General features: G+C 45.4%; 1 protein-coding gene across 1 annotated transcript in view; it reads left to right on the top strand.

Moving 5' to 3' along the window:
• Positions 1–20,865, top strand: part of LOC121537271 (metabotropic glutamate receptor 4-like) — a 196,419-nt gene that overhangs the window by 142,652 nt on the left and 32,902 nt on the right. Inside the window, exons 3-4 of the mRNA XM_045206801.1 lie at positions 5,244–5,379; positions 20,574–20,728. Of these exons, the coding sequence (XP_045062736.1) occupies positions 5,244–5,379; positions 20,574–20,728 (291 nt within the window). The remainder of the gene's footprint in view (positions 1–5,243; positions 5,380–20,573; positions 20,729–20,865) is intronic.

The raw sequence follows: 20,865 nt of genomic DNA, 5'->3' as shown, positions 1-20,865 counted from the left end.
AATACTCCCCTCAGTGTTCTCTTGTACCTAGAGGGAGTGTGATGCCTTGTTGCTCTCTCTCTCTGTATTCCTCCTGTTCTACTAGCTACTCCCTCCTCTCCTGTTAGTACACCTCCCTGCTCCCGCTTCTTAGATAGACTCTGGTGTACCTATCCCCCTTCAAGTGTACAGTCTGTTGTCTGTGTTTATTAAACATCTGCCTTGCTACAATATGTTCCCATGGTGTAGATACATCCCCCTGCTGCCACAAGCAGATGCCTTGGGAGACTATATGCGTAGCTTCAACACACACGCAACAAACAACACACACACACACACACACACACATACACACACATACACACACTGTGGCTATGTAAAATCATCAAACTTTTCAAAGTTGTCATCACGCATCAACATAAATATTATTGAGTAGCTGGAGCAGTATTAACTAGGAAGTACATGATCAGCAGCACCAGAGTAGGAGAGGAGAGGCAGGATATTAGTGTGAATCCCCATGGGCCCTAAACCCCTCCATATGAATGAGGAGGCTGAACTGTTGCATTCTCCCACAGGGACGGTGAACCCACAACTCTACCAAGATCCATCCCAGAGCTGCTGCCTCATTTTAGCCTGCAAACTGAATAAACAAAGTAAGCCTTATACATTCTGACAAGTCCTCTAGGGTCTGCCATGCCTTACAATATAAACACATCTTCCCTTACTATCTGGGAAGGGGGCACATACACACAGGTGCCCTTTTGATTTGGTCCATTTCTCAGTTCACAAGAGGAGAATAGGGAGAGTTCTGAGAAAAGGCTTTGGCATATGGAATATTAAAAACAAATGGCACATTGGTTAGGTGAAATTGGGGTTGTTCATCTCATCCCATTCAATAGCTGAACCATCCATGTGATTCAAATAAAAAAACTATCTTTGATACTAGTTCTCAAGAATCAAAGTTTTTTCTACTAAGTAACATTGAAGGTTATTCTACGTATCCTTTCTTTGCAAATAAATAAACCACTCCGTGAAGGTGCAACTCTTTGTTATGTACAAAACACTGCAAACATAAATGTGGATTATTGAGGATCAAGTTGTTTCTAATCTGATGATGTGCTGGTGATGGTGATGACAATCATAAGAATGATTCTTCAATGTGGCTGTGTGGTAGTAAATCATACTGGTTACCTTTAACCCATGCTCCAGATTATTTTACAGCTTGTTTACCTAGCAAATAGCATTGAATTGGTCACATCGGGATATCTTTAGCACCTTCACTGTGGTAAATCTAGTGAACCTCTCCCCAGTATTTCCACAGAGAACAAAAGCTATGCGGCAATCCGCCACTCTGAGTGGGCCGTATTTAATGTTTATAACATCAATGTTCTCTCTCCTGGGTGTCTAATGGGAATAAAGATTGCTGTTCAGGCCCACTAGAGAAGAGAAGACAGCTACTGTCAGTAGATGACGCTGGTTAGAGAATAGGAGCGTGCAGATCTCTGCATAGAAGGCTATGTTTGGGGATGGTTTACAAAGTGCCTGTCTAGGAGGTGTGAGAGGTAGTGGGGTTTAGGTGGAGAGATGAGGGGATGGTGGTTCATTGGAATTAATCAGCACCATCTTCAGCCTGAGACATGGTGGTGGGTTAATTTTTTCTCCTCTCCTCCTCCTCCTCTGGGGCCTCAGGTTATTTTCCAGGCACAGAGTTGTTAGTGATTTCAATTCCCTTAACCAATCGTGTTTTAGAAAATGTGTTCATCCCATTTGATGGGTGAAAAAAGAGGACACTCAAGTAATGAAGAAGAGAGAGATTGCTTGGCTTGGAGTTTGATAAATAGCACACAATTTAATTATACTTTTCATGCAAGCCTCACACGTTTCTTTAAGTCTGGAGAGACAACAACACAGTCAGGTGGACTTGATGGAACATAATTAATCAACAGATAATTATTGGTATGCATCTCCCCGGAGATTAAGAAAATTGTTCAATCATGTCCATGCTAGGGCAGTTGCAACATTCACCGTGTTTTTATTAACTGCTTGACTATCTGTCTTTCTGTCTACATGTTCATACCATATGCCAGTGGATCGAAAATGGTTGGTCTGCAATGCAGGGAATTTCATCAGCGAAGAGGAGAGAGAGGGAGAGTTTTCCTAATTAATCCTGTCCTGAAGTTAAATGTAATCTAGAAAATCATTTTGTAGAGAACCAGATTCCTGGAAGGCAGTAATTACCGGTGGATTATTACCTTGCATAAACTATAATAGCAGATGCATAACGAGGGAACAATCATAATTAGATCGATAAAAAATAAATTTTGAAGTAGGAATAAATATGTAGTCTGTTCTGGATTTGTTTTCACAGTTCATTATGAACTCCCCCACAACCCCTACCCCACCAAACAACTTTGTAGTGGGGAAATATTAAGAATACCTGCAGAACAGTAAATACATACTATAGTCCTACAATTATACAGAGATTGGTAATGCATTGTAATATGATTGCAATATTATAGCTGTTGAAGCAGGACTGCTAGCAGCATAGTGCTGAATTATGGAGTTGTGTGCCAGTGACACAGCACAGAGTTTTATGACAGTGACCCAATAGAGGACCCCGTGAGTTCAGTGGGCCTCAACTGCAAGAGGCTGGGAGCTCGCTCTTTCTATCTCTCTATCTCGCTCCCTTGGCTTCCCTCTCCAGAGGCTAGGTCACAGAACAGTAGCAGTGAAGAGGGAGCAGAGAAGGGATAACTCTGTATCTCCTCCACAGAGTATATGGTAAGGGACCCTGGGACTGGGACACCAGTGAGACAAAGACATGTTATGGTTAAGATGGATAGAGTCTCTGGTAATGACGAGGAGAGTAGTTATAGCATTCCCCCTAGATCTGCCCGTTGCTGGAGTAACATTTCCCATGAGTCTACTGGCTACATAGATAGAATGAGACAGGTAGATCGACAGATAAACCTCAAGAGAATCAGTTTCGACTGGGTATAATTAGTTGGAAAAAGTTTACAGAGTACTGTAGGATTGGAGAGTGAGAATAGAATGTAGGATGGAGACAACGTAGTGGAGGCCACTGAATAGATTGGACAATTGTCGGACCCACAAATGGCTTTCAATCTATTTTGGAGTGTGGAGGAATGAGTGAAAAAATTGTGGAAGCAGGAGAATCATGGGTCTGTCACTATGACGATGTCTGACCCTAGAAAAAACAGACATGAACCATGATATGAGTAATTTGATTTGATTTGATTTATTTGATTTATTAGGATCCCCATTAGCAGACGCCAATGAAAAATACATTACAGACAAAAGACAAGTCTCTATTTCTCCAGTGAAGAGAAAAATATATGATTAACCAGCCCAGTGACAGCATGGTCAGAGCACTGCCAGTGTCTGCTTCATGTAGGCTACTTGTTGTCACATAGTGGTGTAGCAAAACCACTAAATCAAAGAAAAATAAACTACTTGTATGTACAATATGTGGGAGGGAGTACAATAACATCAGTGTGTTGGTGCATGCCATTGACTAAGGCCTTAGCTCAAAGGATCTCAACCGGATGTGGCCCTTTGCACCTATAAGCTAGCCATTGTTGTCCATCTAATGGTCTTCGCTATAAAAAGAAATCCTACTTCCACTTTCACAACCTATTAGTATCAGAGCTGGGGCGCCGCCGCTTTGTTTTCTGATCCATCGGGCGGCACTGACAGCCATTCACTGAACCAGAGGGTATTATTCCTGCATTGATTGCACAGTTCATTAGCATATACATAGACTCTGTGGCATTTTGGCAGGACGACAAAACAATTATCCTGAAATGTTTCTCTGAGAATTAGAAAGCCTTGGCTTGTTTGGTATCCAATGGACATATGCTGGAGCTCTCTCACTTCCTTTCTGCTGCTCGATACCAATGCCTCATGGTACGGGAAGGTTTAGTTTGCTGCTCTCTTTGGGGAATTGTGTAAGTGTATTGTGTGTCAGAGTCTAACACACCAGATTAGGAATGGTCAGAATGGGATTAGGTCACATGCATTGATGTAGTAGTAAAACAAAAATGGTGGGTAAACGCTGATTGCCAGTCGCGGTGAGTAACACTCCCTAAACTTTCAATTCATTTTTCCACAAAAAAGGTAAACGCTCGCACAAAAAAAAAAAGATGGGTAAATGGAGTTTACTGTACGTGAGTTTACCCTCCACTACACCACTGGTTACATGGATTTAATTGATGAATTTAAATGAAATAGCACTGGTTTCCATAACGTGTTGTGTGATGTATGGGTGGGCTATTTTGGAGTTTTGATCATGTTGTTGACAGTCAGAGTAACTTTCAGTTTCTAACGGCCAACTAAACAGTTTCATGAGTCATGTGGATACTTCCATTGGAATTGGAATTCCTTAAGGCCCTATACGTTTGGATTTATACAATACACAACAAAAAGAATGCTGTGAAAAAGTAGAAAGATGAATATCAATAAAATTATGCTTGCCTAGGAAGCAAGATGTACTGAATGTCTTTTATAATTTACTGAAAGCCTTACAATGCTAAAGATGAACAAAAATACATCTATGGAGAGAAAACATTTATACTATTCGCAAATGGATCCAGTTCTCACATTTTCAATTACGAGTGTAGGTTCGCTTCGAATTGCTACACAATTTCCCCAGTCTCATTGGCACTGAATTGATTGGTTTCTGTGTCTCAGCTATGCCCCTTGTGGTACATGAAAATATTTTTTAATACCTTACATTCCTCATGCTGTGAAATATTGCACCAGCACAATTTTTATTTTGCATCCAGACATCCATAAAAAGTCCTGAAGATATGAATAGAATTAGTGTTGTTGGTTTAGAAGAGTGAAAAAAACTCTACTTGGCTTTGGCCTACTTTCAGTTGACACAGAGAACTAGAGGGTGATTCTAAGAATGATTAACCTGAATTTAGATAGAGGTTTACTGTATCTAAATGCAGATGTCCTGTGCTGGTTTACTGTAGCTATATGCAGATGCCCTGTGCTGGTTTACCAATACAGTTATTTCTGGTGCTGATGCCCGACAGGTGTTCCTTAACAATACTCCAAATTACATCAGAGATGGTGTACCCTAACAAAAGGTCCCCAGGTACTGATTAGAAACTCTGTTTCTACTCTGTTTTAGGGACCGCCTAGACAGATCAGCAGTTCAGCTAGTGTAGTTTATCCATGTCTATTTTCCTCTGTCTATAATAATCCTAACATGTTCCTTCGTCCCTTGATTGCAGGAGGTGTGTGCATCTCTCAGTCAGTGAAGATACCACGAGAACCTAAGCCTGGAGAGTTTGACAAGATCATCCGCAGACTGTCAGAGAACCCCAACGCCCGGGTTGTTATTCTCTTTGCCAACGAAGATGACATTAGGTAAGTGATGTTGACTGTTACAGGAATGAAAAAAAATTATTACTAAATGATGCCAACAAAATATCTCAATACAGTACTGTCCATTTGTAGCTTGTTTTTGGTCACAGGTCCAGGAATGGCTGAAGGATTGCAATATTTACCTGGAGCTAACCCTGCAGATAGCACTACTTGGTGATCTGAAAAGTCATAGTTAATCGATCAATAATATAATAATACTTTTAGCAAAAATGTTTACTTTCAATTTACAATCTGTAGAAACAATACGAATAGAAGGGTTCAGAACTTTTGTGAAACATCACAGTACAGTTGAAAAATATATGGCAAATAGAAATCCAATATGGATGGTGTTAAGCGATAGATGGGAGGTGTTGAATGGAGCTGAAGGATGAGACTAATAACAACTAACAACAACTAATAACAACAGGATAACTAATGTAAAGCATACTGTGTCCATAATAAGTATATGGGTTATAGCTTGAGAGCTTTTGTGAAAGAGCACAGTTAAAAAGATATGGCTATAGAAGCAAACCGGATGGACATCATGAAAATGATTGGAGAGGTTGAGGGTAGAGGAAGTTCAGGAACAAAAAACAAACAAAATATAATGATTGTAAAATTGACTGTGTCCATAAAATGTATATAGTATGTATAAGCTGGAAGTAGAGGCCTAAGCGTTGTTGTTCACTAGTTTACTCCAATTAGGGAAGGGGTGGTGGGGTTGGAAAGTAATAAAGGGATTTTTTATTTTCTTTAAAGGATATGCATAGATACAGTAGGGAAAAAAAGTATTTAGTCAGCCACCAATTGTGCAAGTTCTCCCACTTAAAAAGATGAGAGAGGCCTGTAATTTTCATCATAGGTACACGTCAACTATGACAGACAAATTGAGAAAAAAATGTCCAGAAAATCACATTGTAGGATTTTTTATGAATTTATTTGCAAATTATGGTGGAAAATAAGTATTTGGTCACCCACAAACAAGCAAGATTTCTGTCTCTCACAGACCTGTAACTTCTTCTTTAAGAGGCTCCTCTATCCTCCACTCTTTACCTGTATTAATGGCACCTGTTTGAACTTGTTATCAGTATAAAAGACACCTGTCCACAACCTCAAACAGTCACACTCCAAACTCCACTATGGCCAAGACCAAAGAGCTGTCAAAGGACACCAGAAACAAAATTGTAGACCTGCACCAGGCTGGGAAGACTGAATCTGCAATAGGTAAGCAGCTTGGTTTGAAGAAATCAACTGTGGGATCAATTATTAGGAAATGGAAGACATACAAGACCACTGATAATCTCCCTCGATCTGGGGCTCCACGCAAGATCTCACCCCGTGGGGTCAAAATGATACAAGAACGGTGAGCAAAAATCCCAGAACCACACGGGGGGACCTAGTGAATGACCTGCAGAGAGCTGGGACCAAAGTAACAAAGCCTACCATCAGTAACACACTACGCCGCCAGGGACTCAAATCCTGCAGTGCCAGACGTGTCCCCCTGCTTAAGCCAGTACATGTCCAGGCCCGCTTGAAGTTTGCTAGAGTGCATTTGGATGATCCAGAAGAGGATTGGGAGAATGTAATATGGTCAGATGAAACCAAAATAGAACTTTTTGGTAAAAACTAACTCGTTGTGTTTGGAGGACAAAGAATGCTTAGTTGCATCCAAAGAACACCATACCTACTGTGAAGCATGGGGATGGAAACATCATGCTTTGGGGCTGTTTTTCTGCAAAGGGACCAGGACGACTGATCCGTGTAAAGAAAAGAATGAATGCGGCCATGTATCGTGAGATTTTGAGTGAAAACCTCCTTCCATCAGCAAGGGCATTGAAGATGAAACCTGGCTGGGTCTTTCAGCATGACAATGATCACAAACACACCACCCGGGCAATGAAGGAGTGGCTTCGTAAGAAGCATTTCAAGGTCCTGGAGTGGCCTAGCCAGTCTCCAGATCTCAACCCCATAGAAAATCTTTGGAGGGAGTTGAAAGTCTGTGTTGCCCAGCGACAGCCCCAAAACTAGAGGAGATCTGCATGGAGGAATGGGCCAAAATACCAGCAACAGTGTGTGAAAACCTTGTGAAGAATTACAGAAAACGTTTGACCTGTGTCATTGCCAACAAAGGGTATATAACAAAGTATTGAGAAACTTTTGTTATTGACCAAATACTTATTTTCCACCATAATTTGCAAATAAATTCATTAAAAATCCTACAATGTGTTTTTCTGGATTTCTTTTCCTCATTTTGTCTGTCATAGTTGACGTGTACCTATGATGAAAATTACAGGCCTCTCTCATCTTTTTAAGTGGGAGAAGTTGCACAATTGGTGGCTGACTAAATACTTTTTTTCCCCACTGTATGTATGTATATGTATTTATATGTATGTATGTGTATATGTATGTGTATGTATGTATATATATATATATATATATATATATATATAAATATATATATATATATATATTTGCGAGAAAAAAACCATATGGGAGATTGGAAGTGATGCAGACAATTACATTGATGGAAGTTACAATCTATCTGCAATATTAAAGCTGATCTACCCCCTTAAAAAAAAGAAAGAATCTCAATACATCAGAGTTTCTGTTTAATGACGCAACATTCAACATGTTTTCCCATTGGTTTAGATGGGTATGCACTGTAGTGTAAATGGCTGTAAATTACTATATTGTCCTCCCCACCATGCTTGAACATCCCTAAAATGAAATACACAATTTTCAGTAAGTTTTAACAGCTTTGTTTTCATTAGATGTCCACAGTGAAAGGGATATGTGCCAGTTCACATTAAACACATTCAATCTAACTACATTCTGATTATATGTTCTTCTCATCTGAGGTATATATATCTAGTTTACAGCAATTATCAATCTGTTGCATCTTGTTTCATTTCCTCCATTCCCCTGCAGTGTTGTAAACCTTTAGGTGTCCTGAGGACTGAGGAGCATCTGATCAGTGTCATGGGGCGACAGCTGGTGATGTGTGTTGCAGCTAGCCATTATGTTTTACAGCATATTCAAAACCTAGCTACTTCTAACACAAGCATAGAATATACACTGAGTGTACAAAACATTAGGAACAGCTTCCTAATATTGAGTTGCACCCCCTTTTGCCCTCAGAACAGCCTCAATTTGTCGGGGTATGGACTGCAAGGTGTTGAAAGCGTTCCACAAGGATGCTGGCCTATGTTGACTCCAATGCTTCCCACAGTTGTGTCGAGTTGGCTGGATGTCCTTTGGGTGGTGGACCATTCTTGATACACACGGGAAACTGTTGAACGTGAAAAACCCAGCATCGTTGCAGTTCTTGACACGCTCAAACTGGTGTGCCTGGCACCTACTACCATACCCCGTTCAAAGGCACTTCAATATTTTGTCTTGCCCATTCACCCTTTGAATGGCACACATACACAATCCATGTATCAATTGTCTTCTTTAACCTGTATCCTCCCCTTAATCTACACTGATTGAAGTGGATTTAACAGGTGACAACAATAAGGGATTGATCATAGCTTTCACCTGGATTCACCTGGTCAGTTTATATCATGGAAAGAACATTTTGTACACTCAGTGTACAGTACATGTATAGCATAATGTATGGGTTTGTCCTCCACATTGATACGGTGCAACATTTGCCATCTGTCTGTCATTTGATACACACACATAGCATCCTAAACATTTCACAACACAACACTGCAGTGGCTTATGGTACACTCTTAGAAAAAAATGTGCTATGTAGAACCTAAAAGGGTTCTTCGGCTGTCCCCATATGATAACCCTTTAAATAACCATTTTTGGTTCCAGGTAGAACCCTTTCGGTTCCAGGTAGAACCATTTTGAGTTCCAAGGTGGAACCCTTTACACAGAGGGTTGAGCAAAGAAAATAGTTCCCTCATCCAGCTGGTCCTGGGGCTGAGTTCACAAACCTGTTCTACTAACACACTGAAGCCTCAGGACCAGCACATCCAATCAATCCGAATAAACCAAATTACAACACAGTCAAAACAAAACTACATTACTTATTGGGAAACAAGCACAAAGCAAAATACAGTGTTATCTGGCCATAAATTGACAGTATACCGTGGCAAACTATTTGACTATTGTTACTGATCAAAACCTTAGAAAAACCTTGACAAAGTACAGGCTCAGTGAGCACAGCCTTGCCATTGAGAAGGGTAGGCACAGGAAAACCTGGCTCCCTGTAGAGGAAAGGTTGTGCAACCACTGCACCACAGCAAAACCCGAGACAGAGCTGTATTTCCTGACAAAATGTAAAAAATATAAAACAAGTAGAGAGTGTCATTTCTCCAAATTTGAAACCCTTATTCAAGGTTTCAAAGAACTCTCTGATGAGAATAGGCTACCCGTCCTGTTGGGGGAGGACGCAGAGAGCTGTGGGTTGGCAGCGCACTACATTGCTGCCTGCCATAAGATGAGGGACAGGGTCTGACAGACCAACCAACCTGCACATGTCCTCTATGCCATTGTTATTGTTATTGTTTCATGTATGGTTATTTTGACCCTTGGTTATTGTTGTTACTGTTGTCCCGTTGACAATATTGATTCTTATTATTTTAACTATGTTAATATTGTAAATCTCCAAATTAAGCTTTGGCAAAATGTACATTGTTACATCATGCCAATAGAGCAAATTGAATTGAGAGAGAGAGAGAGACCTACACAATGTATTGACAATTTTATTGTATTTGAAGTATCCTGTAAACTATTTACAGTCTATTCAAGAATATAGCAATGACTTTAAAATTCAATTTGTACTTGCATATGTAACAAATAATGAAAGCACATTCTTATTGATATGTTGTAATAAGTATCTGCCCTCAGAGGCAAGACACCAAATACAGGGATGTTGACGTTCTATGCAGTAATAGGTAATAGGCTTTTTTAAAGATAAATCAGGTTTGCTGAATCAAGTAACACAAATAAACCAATGTGAGTATCCAAAAGCAAAGTATTACATAACCAAAGTTACCTTTAAATAACTTTGCCCTTTTCTACCCTGTCCTATAGCTTTTTTTCAACATTAAACATCTGTAGAAAATAGTTTTATACAGAGCCTTTACTTTTTCCATATTTTGTTGTGTTACAAAGTGGGATTAAAATTGATTTATTGTCATTTGTTGTCAACAATCTACACAGAATACTCTGTAATGTCTTCAAGCTCTGTCAAGTTGGTTGTTGATCACCGAATTAAGTCAAAACTGTAACTAGGCCACTCAGGAACATTCAACATTGTCTTGGTAAGCAACTCCAGTGTATATTTGGCCTTGTGTTTTAGGTGATTGTCCTGCTGAAAGGTGAATTTTATCTTCCAGTGTCTGTTGGAAAGCAGACTGAACCAGGTTTTCCTATAGGATTTTGCCTGTTGTATAAAACCCTATACCTTAAATCATTAAACCCTCACTGAACCCTCTCTCTGACTAGGACATATAGACAAACTCTGTGTGAATTTTCAGCTGCATCAGGGTTTACCATCTCCCGCCTCAGCCTGGCCCTATTGTCCAGTGGCAGAAGCCAATTCAGACCTACAGTATGTGTTAGGGACCAGGTTGCCAGGGAACAGAGTCAGCTGACCTGATCAACCAATCTATGATCTAGCCTGGGAGCAGCAGAACCCCACTCTGCCTCTCAACTCTTCAGTTGTTTCCAGGAGGAGGACAGGTTAAGACAACCTCTGTAAGCTCCTGTCCTCCACATCAACTCACGTTTGAACCCTTCCACATTGACAATGCTTCTTCTGGACTCCCTGACTGGTGTTTAGTGCATATTTGACTATTCCTCTTCCTATCGCTGTGTGTGTGTGCCTGTCTGTTCAGTGTGGTAATAAAGTGTGGATTGTATTGCTGTCTCCTACTGGTCATTTACGTTCTCTAACCGGAACGCAGGGGCAGTTGCACCTATAGTCGACACCGGCACCTCTTTTTGGAGACTATCACATGGTGGTGCTCTTTTTCACCTGTGCTTAGCTCTATTACGTTTATTTTTATCCTAAAAACTCCCTAGTCCTTGCCGATGACAAGCATACTCATAACACGATGCAGCCAACACCATACTTGAAAATATGAAGAGTGGCACTCAGTGATGTGTTTTGATGGATTTGCCCCAAACATAACACTTTGTTTTCAGGACATAAAGTTAAATTCACTGCTCGACTGAGGGACCTTACAGATAATTGTATGTGTTGGGTACAGAGATGAGGTAGTCATTCAAAAATCATGCTAAACACTATTATTGCACACAGAGTGAGTCCATGCAGCTTATTATGTGACTTGTTAAGCACATTTTTACTCCTGAAATTATTTAGGGTTGCCATAACAAAGGGGTTGAATACTTATTGACTTAAGACATTTCAGCTTTTCATTTTTAATTAATTTGTAAACATTTCTAAAATCATAATTCCACTTTGACTTTATGGGGTATTGTGTGTAGGCCAGTGACACAAAATGCACATTGACTTATCCATGTCACACCCTGGCGCTGGGACTCTATATGTTGAGCCAGGGTGTGTTCGTTCTATGTGGTGTAATTCTATGTTGGGAGTTCTAGTTTGTTTATTTCTATGTTGGCCTGAGTGACTCCCAATCAGAGGCAACGAGTGTCAGCTGTGGCTGGTTGTCTCTGATTGGGAGCCATATTTAAACTGTCTGTTTTTCCCTTTGTGTTTGTGGGTTCTTGTTCCGTGTTGGTCTAAGTTACCTAGGACGTTACGAGTCGTTTGTTGTTTTTGTTTACTGTCCGTGTTTATCGCTAATGATAAATAAACATGTTCGTTCATCACGCTGCGCCTTGGTCTACTTCCTACGACGATCGTGACAGAAGAACCCACCATACAAGGACCAAGCAGCGTGTCCAGGAGCAGGCAGACTGGACATGGGAGGAAGCGCCGGGAAAGGAGATGGAGAGGTTGGCGATGGCCCAGGTGGGCAAATCGTGGTCCTGGGAGGACATGCTCGGGGGCAAAGGGCCATGGGCTAGGATTAAGGCCCTGGCGAGAGAGGAGCAGCGGCGTCAGCAGTGTCATCGTCGGACGGACGAGAGGCAACCCAAAACAATTTTTAGGGGGGGGCACACGGCATGGTCGGCTGGGCAGCAGGAGGCTGCCACAGGGCGATTTGGAGAGGAGGCCACCGGGTTTGGGGGGCCAGAAGGCAGGTTGGCGGAGCCTGGATGGAGAGCGGAACCAACTTCCCGTACTCAGGCATGGCAGCATGGGACTGGGCAGGTTCCGCGGTATGCGGAGCGGCGTTCTGTGCCACGAGTGGTCCGGCATAGTCCTGTACGTCCTGTGCGAGCACCCCGCACGTGTCGTGCGAAGGTGGGTATGCAGCCAGGACGGAGTGTGCCGGCTCAGCGCTCGTGGTCTCCAATGCCTCTCCTCGGTCCCGGATATCCTGCGCCAGTGTCACGTGCTGTTATGCCAGTACGGGTACACAGCCCTTTGCGTCCTGTGCGGATGCCTCACACAGAGTGTGTGAAGATAGGCATTCAGCCAGGACGGGTTGTGGCCGCACTTCACTCCAGGTCTCCTATCCGTCTCCACAGCCCGGCCCGGCCTGTTCCGGCCCCTCGCACCAAGCCTACGGTGTGCGTCGCCAGCCCGGTCCGGCCTGTTCCTGCCCCTCGCACCAAGCCTACGGTGTGCGTCGCCAGCCCGGTCCGGCCTGTTCCTGCCCCTCGCACCAAGCCTACGGTGCGCGTCGCCAGCCCGGCCCGGCCTGTTCCTGCCACTCGCACCAAGTCTACGGTGCGCGTCGCCAGCCCGGCCCGGCCTGTTCCTGCCACTCGCACCAAGCCAGGGGTGCGAGTCGTCAGCCTGGTCCAGCCCGTTCCTGCCACTCGCACCAAGCCAGGGGTGCGAGTCGTCAGCCTGGTCCAGCCCGTCGCTGCTCCAAGCACCAAGCCAGGGGTGCGAGTCGTCAGTCCGGTGAGGCCCGTTCCGGCTCCACGCACCAAGCCAGGGGTGCGCATCGTCAGCCCGGTCCGGTCCGTTCCTGCTCCACGCACAAGCCAGGGGTGCGTATCGTCAGCCCGGTCCGGCCCGTTGCTGCTCCACACACCAAGCCAGGGGTGCGCATCGTCAGCCCGGTCCGGTCCGTTCCTGCCTCACGCACCAAGCCAGGGGTGCGCGTCGTCAGTCCGGCACAACCCGTGCCTGGGTCACCGGTGCCTAATCAGGTACCGGTCAACTGCTCCACAACGGACCTGAAGCTATCCGCTCATACTACGTCCAGTTCAGCTCCAGCCAGCGGGGCCAGACCGGACCAGGGGCGTTATGGGGGGATTATTGGAGGGTGGTGGGCAAGCCCGGAGCCAGAACCGCCGCCGAGGAGGAATGCCCACCCAGCCCTCCCCTGTTTTGCTCTGGTTGAGGCGCGGTCGCAGTCCGCGCCTTTAGGGGGGGGTACTGTCACACCCTGGCGCTGGGACTCTATATGTTGAGCCAGGGTGTGTTCGTTCTATGTGGTGTAATTCTATGTTGGGAGTTCTAGTTTGTTTATTTCTATGTTGGCCTGAGTGACTCCCAATCAGAGGCAACGAGTGTCAGCTGTGGCTGGTTGTCTCTGATTGGGAGCCATATTTAAACTGTCTGTTTTTCCCTTTGTGTTTGTGGGTTCTTGTTCCGTGTTGGTCTAAGTTACCTAGGACGTTACGAGTCGTTTGTTGTTTTTGTTTACTGTCCGTGTTTATCGCTAATGATAAATAAACATGTTCGTTCATCACGCTGCGCCTTGGTCTACTTCCTACGACGATCGTGACAATCCAAGAATGATAATGGGTAATAGTCTGGATATATAGTAATTATAACAAGCCAGGGGGATTTCTGCCAAGCATGCCTGCTCTACCCTTGAACCCAGTCAATGTGAGTTGGCGTCCACTTAATATATATTTTTTATATACAGTACCAGTCAAAAGTTTGGACACACCTACTCATTGAAGGGTTTTTCTTTATTTTTACTATTTCCTACATTGTAGAATAATAAGTGAAGACATCAAAACTATGAAATAACACCACATGGAATCACGTAGTAACCAAAAAAAGTGTTAAACAAATCAAATTATAATTTATATTTGAGATTCTTGAAATAGCCACCCTTTGCCTTGATGACAGCTTTGCACACTCTTGGAATTCTCTCAACCAGCTTTTGCAACATTCTTAAAGGAGTTCCCACATATGCTGAGCACTTGTTGGCTGCTTTTCCTTCACTCTGCGGTCCAACTCATCCCAAACCATCTCAATTGGGTTGAGGTCGGTTGATTGTGGAGGCCAGGTCATCTGATGCAGCACTCCATCACTGTCCTTCTGGGTCAAATAGCCCTTACACAGCCTGGAGGTGTGTTGGGTCATTGTCCTGTTGAAAAACAAATGATAGTCCCACTAAGCGCAAACCAGATGGGATGGCGTATCACTGCAGAATGCTGTGGTAGCCATGCTGGTTAAGTGTGCCTTGAATTCTAAATAAATCACAGACAGTGTCACCAGCAAAGCACCCCCACACCATCACACCTCCTCCTCCATGCTTCACAGTGGGAACCACACATGTGGAGAACATCCATTCACCTACTCTGCGTCTCACAAAGACACGGCGGTTGGAACCGGGGTTGATGAGTGAAGGGCTTTTTCCAGCAGCAGGTTGGGCAGCAGCTAGAAGGCCGGCGACACCAAACGCCTGGGCAGGACAGGAAGGAGAGCCAAAGCGAAGGCTGGTTTGACAGTACGCCACCACCCCTGAGGCGCTGCTCCAGAAGCTGGGCACCGCTGACTATGGGGATGACCCCGGAGACGCTGTGCGGTTCAGTGGGATGACGCCTGTGGAAATCCCGAATGAGAGAATGGTCTCGCTGTCCCGCGTCAGAACCCAGCACCACTCTTCGGGACCGTACCCCTCCCAGTAGACCAGGTACTGGAGAGGCCTTGAGTCCAACAGGCTGCGGACTGAGTATGCCGGGGCTCCCTCGACGTCCAAGAGAGGGGGCGGTGCGTTGTGGGGTCCAGCACTAGCCAAGGGACCAGCTGCCACCGACCTGTGGAGAGATACATAAAATGAGGGTGAGATTCGGTAATTGACGGGGAGCTGTAATCTGTACGTCACCTCAATGATTCTCCTCAGGACTTTGAACGTTCCCACAAACCGCGGGCTCAGCTTCCACAGTAAAACGAGTCCTATATCGACATAACCTAAAAGGCCGCTCAGCAAGGAAGAACCACTGCTCCAAAACGGCCATAAAAAAGCCAGACTACGGTTTGAAACTGCACATGGGGACAAAGATCGTACTTTTTGGAGAAATGTCCTCTGGTCTGATGAAACAAAAATAGACCTGTTTGGCCATAATGACCATCGTTATGCTTGGAGGAAAAAGGGGGCTGCTTGCAAGCTGAAGAACACCATCCCAACCGTGAAGCATCATGCCGTGGGGGTGCTTTGCTGCAGGAGTGACTGGTGCACTTCACAAAATAGATTGCATGATGAGGAAGGAAAATTATGTGGATATATTAAAGCAACATCTCAAGACATCAGTCAGGAAGTTAAAGCTTGGTCGCAAATGGGTCTTCCAATTGGACAATGACCACAAGCATATTTCCAAAGTTGTGACAAAATGCCTTAAGGACAACAAAGTCAAGGTATTGGAGTGGCCATCACAAAGCCCTGACCTCAATCCTATAGAAAATTTGTGGGCAGAACTGAAAAAGCGTGTGCGAGCAAGGAGGCCTACAAACCTGACTCAGTTACACCAGCTCTGTCAGGAGGAATGGGCCAAAATTTACCCAATTTATTGTGGAAGGCTACCCGAAACGTTTGACCCAAGTTAAACAATTTAAAGTCAATGCTACCAAATACTAATTGAGTGTATGTAAACTTCTGACCCACTAGGAATGTGATGAAAGAAATAAAAGCTGAAATAAATCATTCTCTCTACTATTATTCTGACATTTCACATTCTTAAAATAAAGTGGTGATCCTAACTGACCAGGAATTGTGAAAAACTGAGTTTAAATGTATTTGGTTAAGGTGTATGTAAACTTCCGACTTCAACTGTAGATACGCTCCTCGGGACAGTGGGCAGGTGAGTGCTCCTGTCGCAGGGCTCGACGGATGTCTGCATCCACATTCCACACGACAGGAGCCACAGTGTGGGACAGGGGAATAATGGGTGTCACTTCCTCCCTCCGATCTTCTGTGTCATGCACTCAGGACAACGCATCGGCCTTAGCGTTCTTAGATCCCGGCCAGTAGGAGAGGGTAAAGTCAAACCTGGTGAAGAATAGGGACCACCTGGCCTGAGGCGGGTTCATCCTCTTCGCTGCTCGAATGTACTCTAGGTTCCGGTTGTCCTTCCAGACAAGGAATGGGTGTTGAGCACCCACCAACCAGTACCGCCTTGCCTTCAGCTCCTTCTTGATTGCCAACAACTCACGATCCCCCACGTCATAATTCCGCTCCGCGGGAGACAGCTTCCGTGAGTAGAAGGCGCATGGATGAAGTTTAGGTGGCGATCCTGTACGTTGGTAGAGAACAGCCCCTACTCCAACCTCGGAGGCATCCACCTCCACGATGAGGGGCAGAGAGAGTCAGGGTGAGCCAGAACCGGTGCGTTCGTAAACTGTTCCTTGAGCGCCCGAAAGGCTTCGTTGGCCTTCCCAGTCCAGCACAGCTGTCGAGGACCTCCCTTCAGGAGGGAGGTGAGAGGGGCCACCACTGTGCTTAAACCGCTAATGAAGGACCTGAAATAGTTGCCAAAACCTAGGAAGCACTGCACCGCCTTGATGTTGGAGGGAACAGGCCACGACCTTACTGCACTGACCCTCTGTTCTTCCATCTCCACTCCCATGGTGGATATCTGATAGCCCAGGAAGGAGACCGCCTGCTGGAAGAAAGGCACTTCTCCACCTTGGCGTACAGGTGATGCCCTATCAGCCTCTCCAAAACGGACCTGACATGAGCCACAAGTTGCTCGCGTGTTTTGGAGTACACCAAGATGTCATCTATTTACACCACTACAGAGCGAACCAACATGTCTCTAAACACCTTGTTAATGAAGGATTGGAACACCAAGGGTGCATTTGTCAGGCTGTAGGGCATTACCCTGTATTCGTAGTGCACGGTGCTGGTGCTGAAGGCGGTCTTCCATTCATCCCCCTCTCTGATGCGCACCAGGTTGTAGGCACTGCGTAAATCTAATTTAGTAAAGTACTTTGCACCGTGCATCTGTTCGATCATAGTTGGTATGAGAGGCAGGGGATAACTGAATTTAACTGTAGCCTTATTCAGTGTCCGGTAATCTATACAGGGGCGGAGACCTCTGTCCTTCTTCTTCATGAAAAAGAAGCTGGAAGAGGCCGGAGAGGTCAGCGCCTCTAGGATGTAGACCTCCATGACTTCGGTCTCTGCATGCGAGAGAGGGTAGATGTGCCCCCGCGGGAGGGTAGAACCCAGCAGTAGGTCGATAGTGCATTCCCATGGGCGATGAGGGGGCAGGCACGTTGCACAAGTCTTCGAAAAGGCCACCTGTAGGTCCCAGTATTCCTCCGGGATAGGGATGTGGGTGGCCTGGACCGGACTTTCCACGGAGGTGGCACAGATAGACACCGAGAGACACCTCCCCTGACATTCCTGCGACCAACCCAACAACCTCCTCTCTGTCCACAATATACTGGGGTTATGCAACTGTAACCAGGGGAGACCTAAAACTGTGTGCAGGAGAGTCTACGATGAGGAACGTGATGCGTTCATGGGGGTTGTGATCAAATGTGAGGGAAATTGGGATTGTGGTCTGGCTCACTGGTCCTGTTCCTAGGGGACGGTTGTCTAGGGCATGGACTGGGATAGGGGGTTGTAAAGGGACTAGAGGAATGCGTAATGATAAGGCCACTGACTGGTCTAGGAAATAGCCTGCAGCACCTGAGTCCACTAGGGCAGGACTCAGTGGGGGACCAGGATAGTCCAGGAAGGTGACAGGGAGGAGGACGGGCTGGGTGGACAGAGAGGAGCAAGGCACGTCCACGCCTACCTGGGAAGGTGCAGGAGCGCTCCTCGGCCTGTCACTTCCTCGCCTGGTTCTCCTTCTGTGACACGGGCACGCAGGAGATTATCCAGGCGGATGGCCATGGCAATGAGCTGGTCCAGCATGAGATCCTCATCGTGACAGGCCAGCTCGGTCTGGACGTCCGCCTGTAGCCCACTGCGGAAAACCGTCAACAAGGCCTAGTCGTTCCAGCCACCGTCCGTAAATCCAGAGCGTACTCAGACGCTGTCCTGGACCCCTGGCGCAGATGGAGGAGACGCTCACCTCCCTCTCGGCCCTCGTTTGGGTGGTCGAAAACGGCACGGAAGAGTTGGGTGACGCGCTCATTGGACTGTACTCCTGGACCGTCCCTCTCCCAGACGGTGTGTGCCCACTCCAGAGCCCGGCCTGTCAGCACTGAAATCACCAAGGCCACCTTGTCCCTCTCGGAGGCCGTCCCGGCATGACGTGCAAGGTGGAGGTCACACTGCAGGAGAAACCCCCTATAGTGAGCTGGGGTGCCGTAAAACCGCATCCTGGAGTGGCAGGTGGACGTTGCTGATCGGACCGGGTGATGTAGATGGTGGTGGGGTGGCTGGAACGACTGTGAGGAACTGGGAAGGTGGAGGTGTAGCCTGCAGTTGGCGTACGGTCTGGATCACCTCGTCCATGGCAGTCCCGAAGTGCTCCAGGCACGAGTCGTGCTTCGCTCCTACAGCGGAGAGTTCGGGATGTCCTGCAGCCTCCTGTTTTCTTGGGTCGGTCATTCTGTCACAAGTGTAGAGAGGAGTAGGCAGGAGGCAGTCGCAGGTTTAGAACTACTGAATTTATTAAAGTACCATAGCTTAAAGCGGGACGAAACCCACAGTGCCAAATATAAAGTACTCAGGAAATAGTAGGAGAGATTCCTCTCAGGAAAACAAGCAACATATACATTTACATTTACATCATTTAGCAGACGCTCTTATCCAGAGCGACTTACAAATTGGTACAACAATGACCGACAAAGACAAATGACAGAGGGAGTCCGGGGTTGATGAGTGAAGGGCGTTTTCCAGCAGCAGGTTCGGCAGCAGCTAGAAGGCCGGCGACGCCGAACTCCTGAGCTGGACAGGAGGGGGAGCCAAAGCGAAGGCTAGTGCAACAGTATCCAAACTTTTGACTGGTGCTGTATATTCTGAGTTTTCAGCACTCAGGCTAGCAGAAAGCTAGGAGAAGGATGTTAGTGCCATCATGCATTTTGTCCTAAACATAGACCTTCAGTATGTAATTGAGTAATTTCTGACATGCCATAGATTGTCATGCCAACCTTTCCTCACTAAATGACTCACACCATGATGAGAACACTTGGTGTTTATGTGATAAACAAGATTGTTATGTAAATGACCTCAAGGGGGGGTTGCAATTGACACTTGACAGACAAGTCCTTCTCCAAGTGAGTCAAAAAAAGAGCATCTGACATGACATTAGTATACTGTAGGTTTTGTTACAGACATATTCTCCTGTAAAGCTATATGGGAAAGCTGGGGCTCAGAATAAACCATGTTTATTCAGTGTGAGGTAGGAGAAAAGTCATTATAACTCAAACATGCATTACTCTGTCTCTTCATTCTGGGTTGATTGATGAGGCAAAGGGGTGGCAGAGTGACTTCGGGATACACTGTATTGTTATTGTACCTGGCTGTCGTAGCGACTGTGTTTCCAGTACTGTGGTCCTGTTATAATGACTGTGCTTCCTGTACATGGTCCTAGGGGCAGCAGAAGGAGTGATGAATACAGAGCCTGGTGGAACAGCAGGGAACGCTGGCTGGCTCATCCTGGTTGCTTCTTAATTAGCTCTATTACCAGGGAGGGACCAAACCTGGAGTAATGTAGCAGCACTGGCAGGCAGGGATGGGTGTTCGCTAGCCTGCACCATGCACACAACACCAGAGGGGACACTCTGTCACAGGCAGGGAGGGGAGCAGTGGTTCAAACAGGGTTCTTCTTTAGTGTGTTGTGCTGGTCCTGCAATTGACCCACGATGTGTGCAGTTAGGCTTCTGTTCATGTCCAGTACCAACACAACGTATTTAAATAATCATCCAGCCCCATGAGTAGGTGAATTATGTATATAAATGGCAAGAATTGTATTGTATTCTCTCTTTGCCCCTCCTGCAGGCGGCTTCTTCAAGCAGCTAAGAAGGACAACCAGACAGGACATTTCATCTGGGTGGGATCAGACAGCTGGGGGTCTAAGATCTCCCCCATACTGAACCAGGAGGAGATGGCAGAAGGTGCTGTTACCATCCTACCTAAACGGCAGTCCATCCGAGGTACTGATGTTATACAGAATATGATGTCTATATTCTTTATTGTCAAATTTAAATGACACACGTTGTGTCTATTTTTTGTTGTCTTTGACAATGCAATTCAAATACCCTGATATTTCCATATAAAACACTGACATATA

Source organism: Coregonus clupeaformis, chromosome 24 (assembly GCF_020615455.1).
Source record: "Coregonus clupeaformis isolate EN_2021a chromosome 24, ASM2061545v1, whole genome shotgun sequence".
In the NCBI taxonomy this organism is placed as follows: domain Eukaryota; kingdom Metazoa; phylum Chordata; class Actinopteri; order Salmoniformes; family Salmonidae; genus Coregonus; species Coregonus clupeaformis.
The sequence above is the reverse complement of the archived record's forward strand: the minus strand, read 5'-3'. Positions and strand labels throughout refer to the sequence as shown.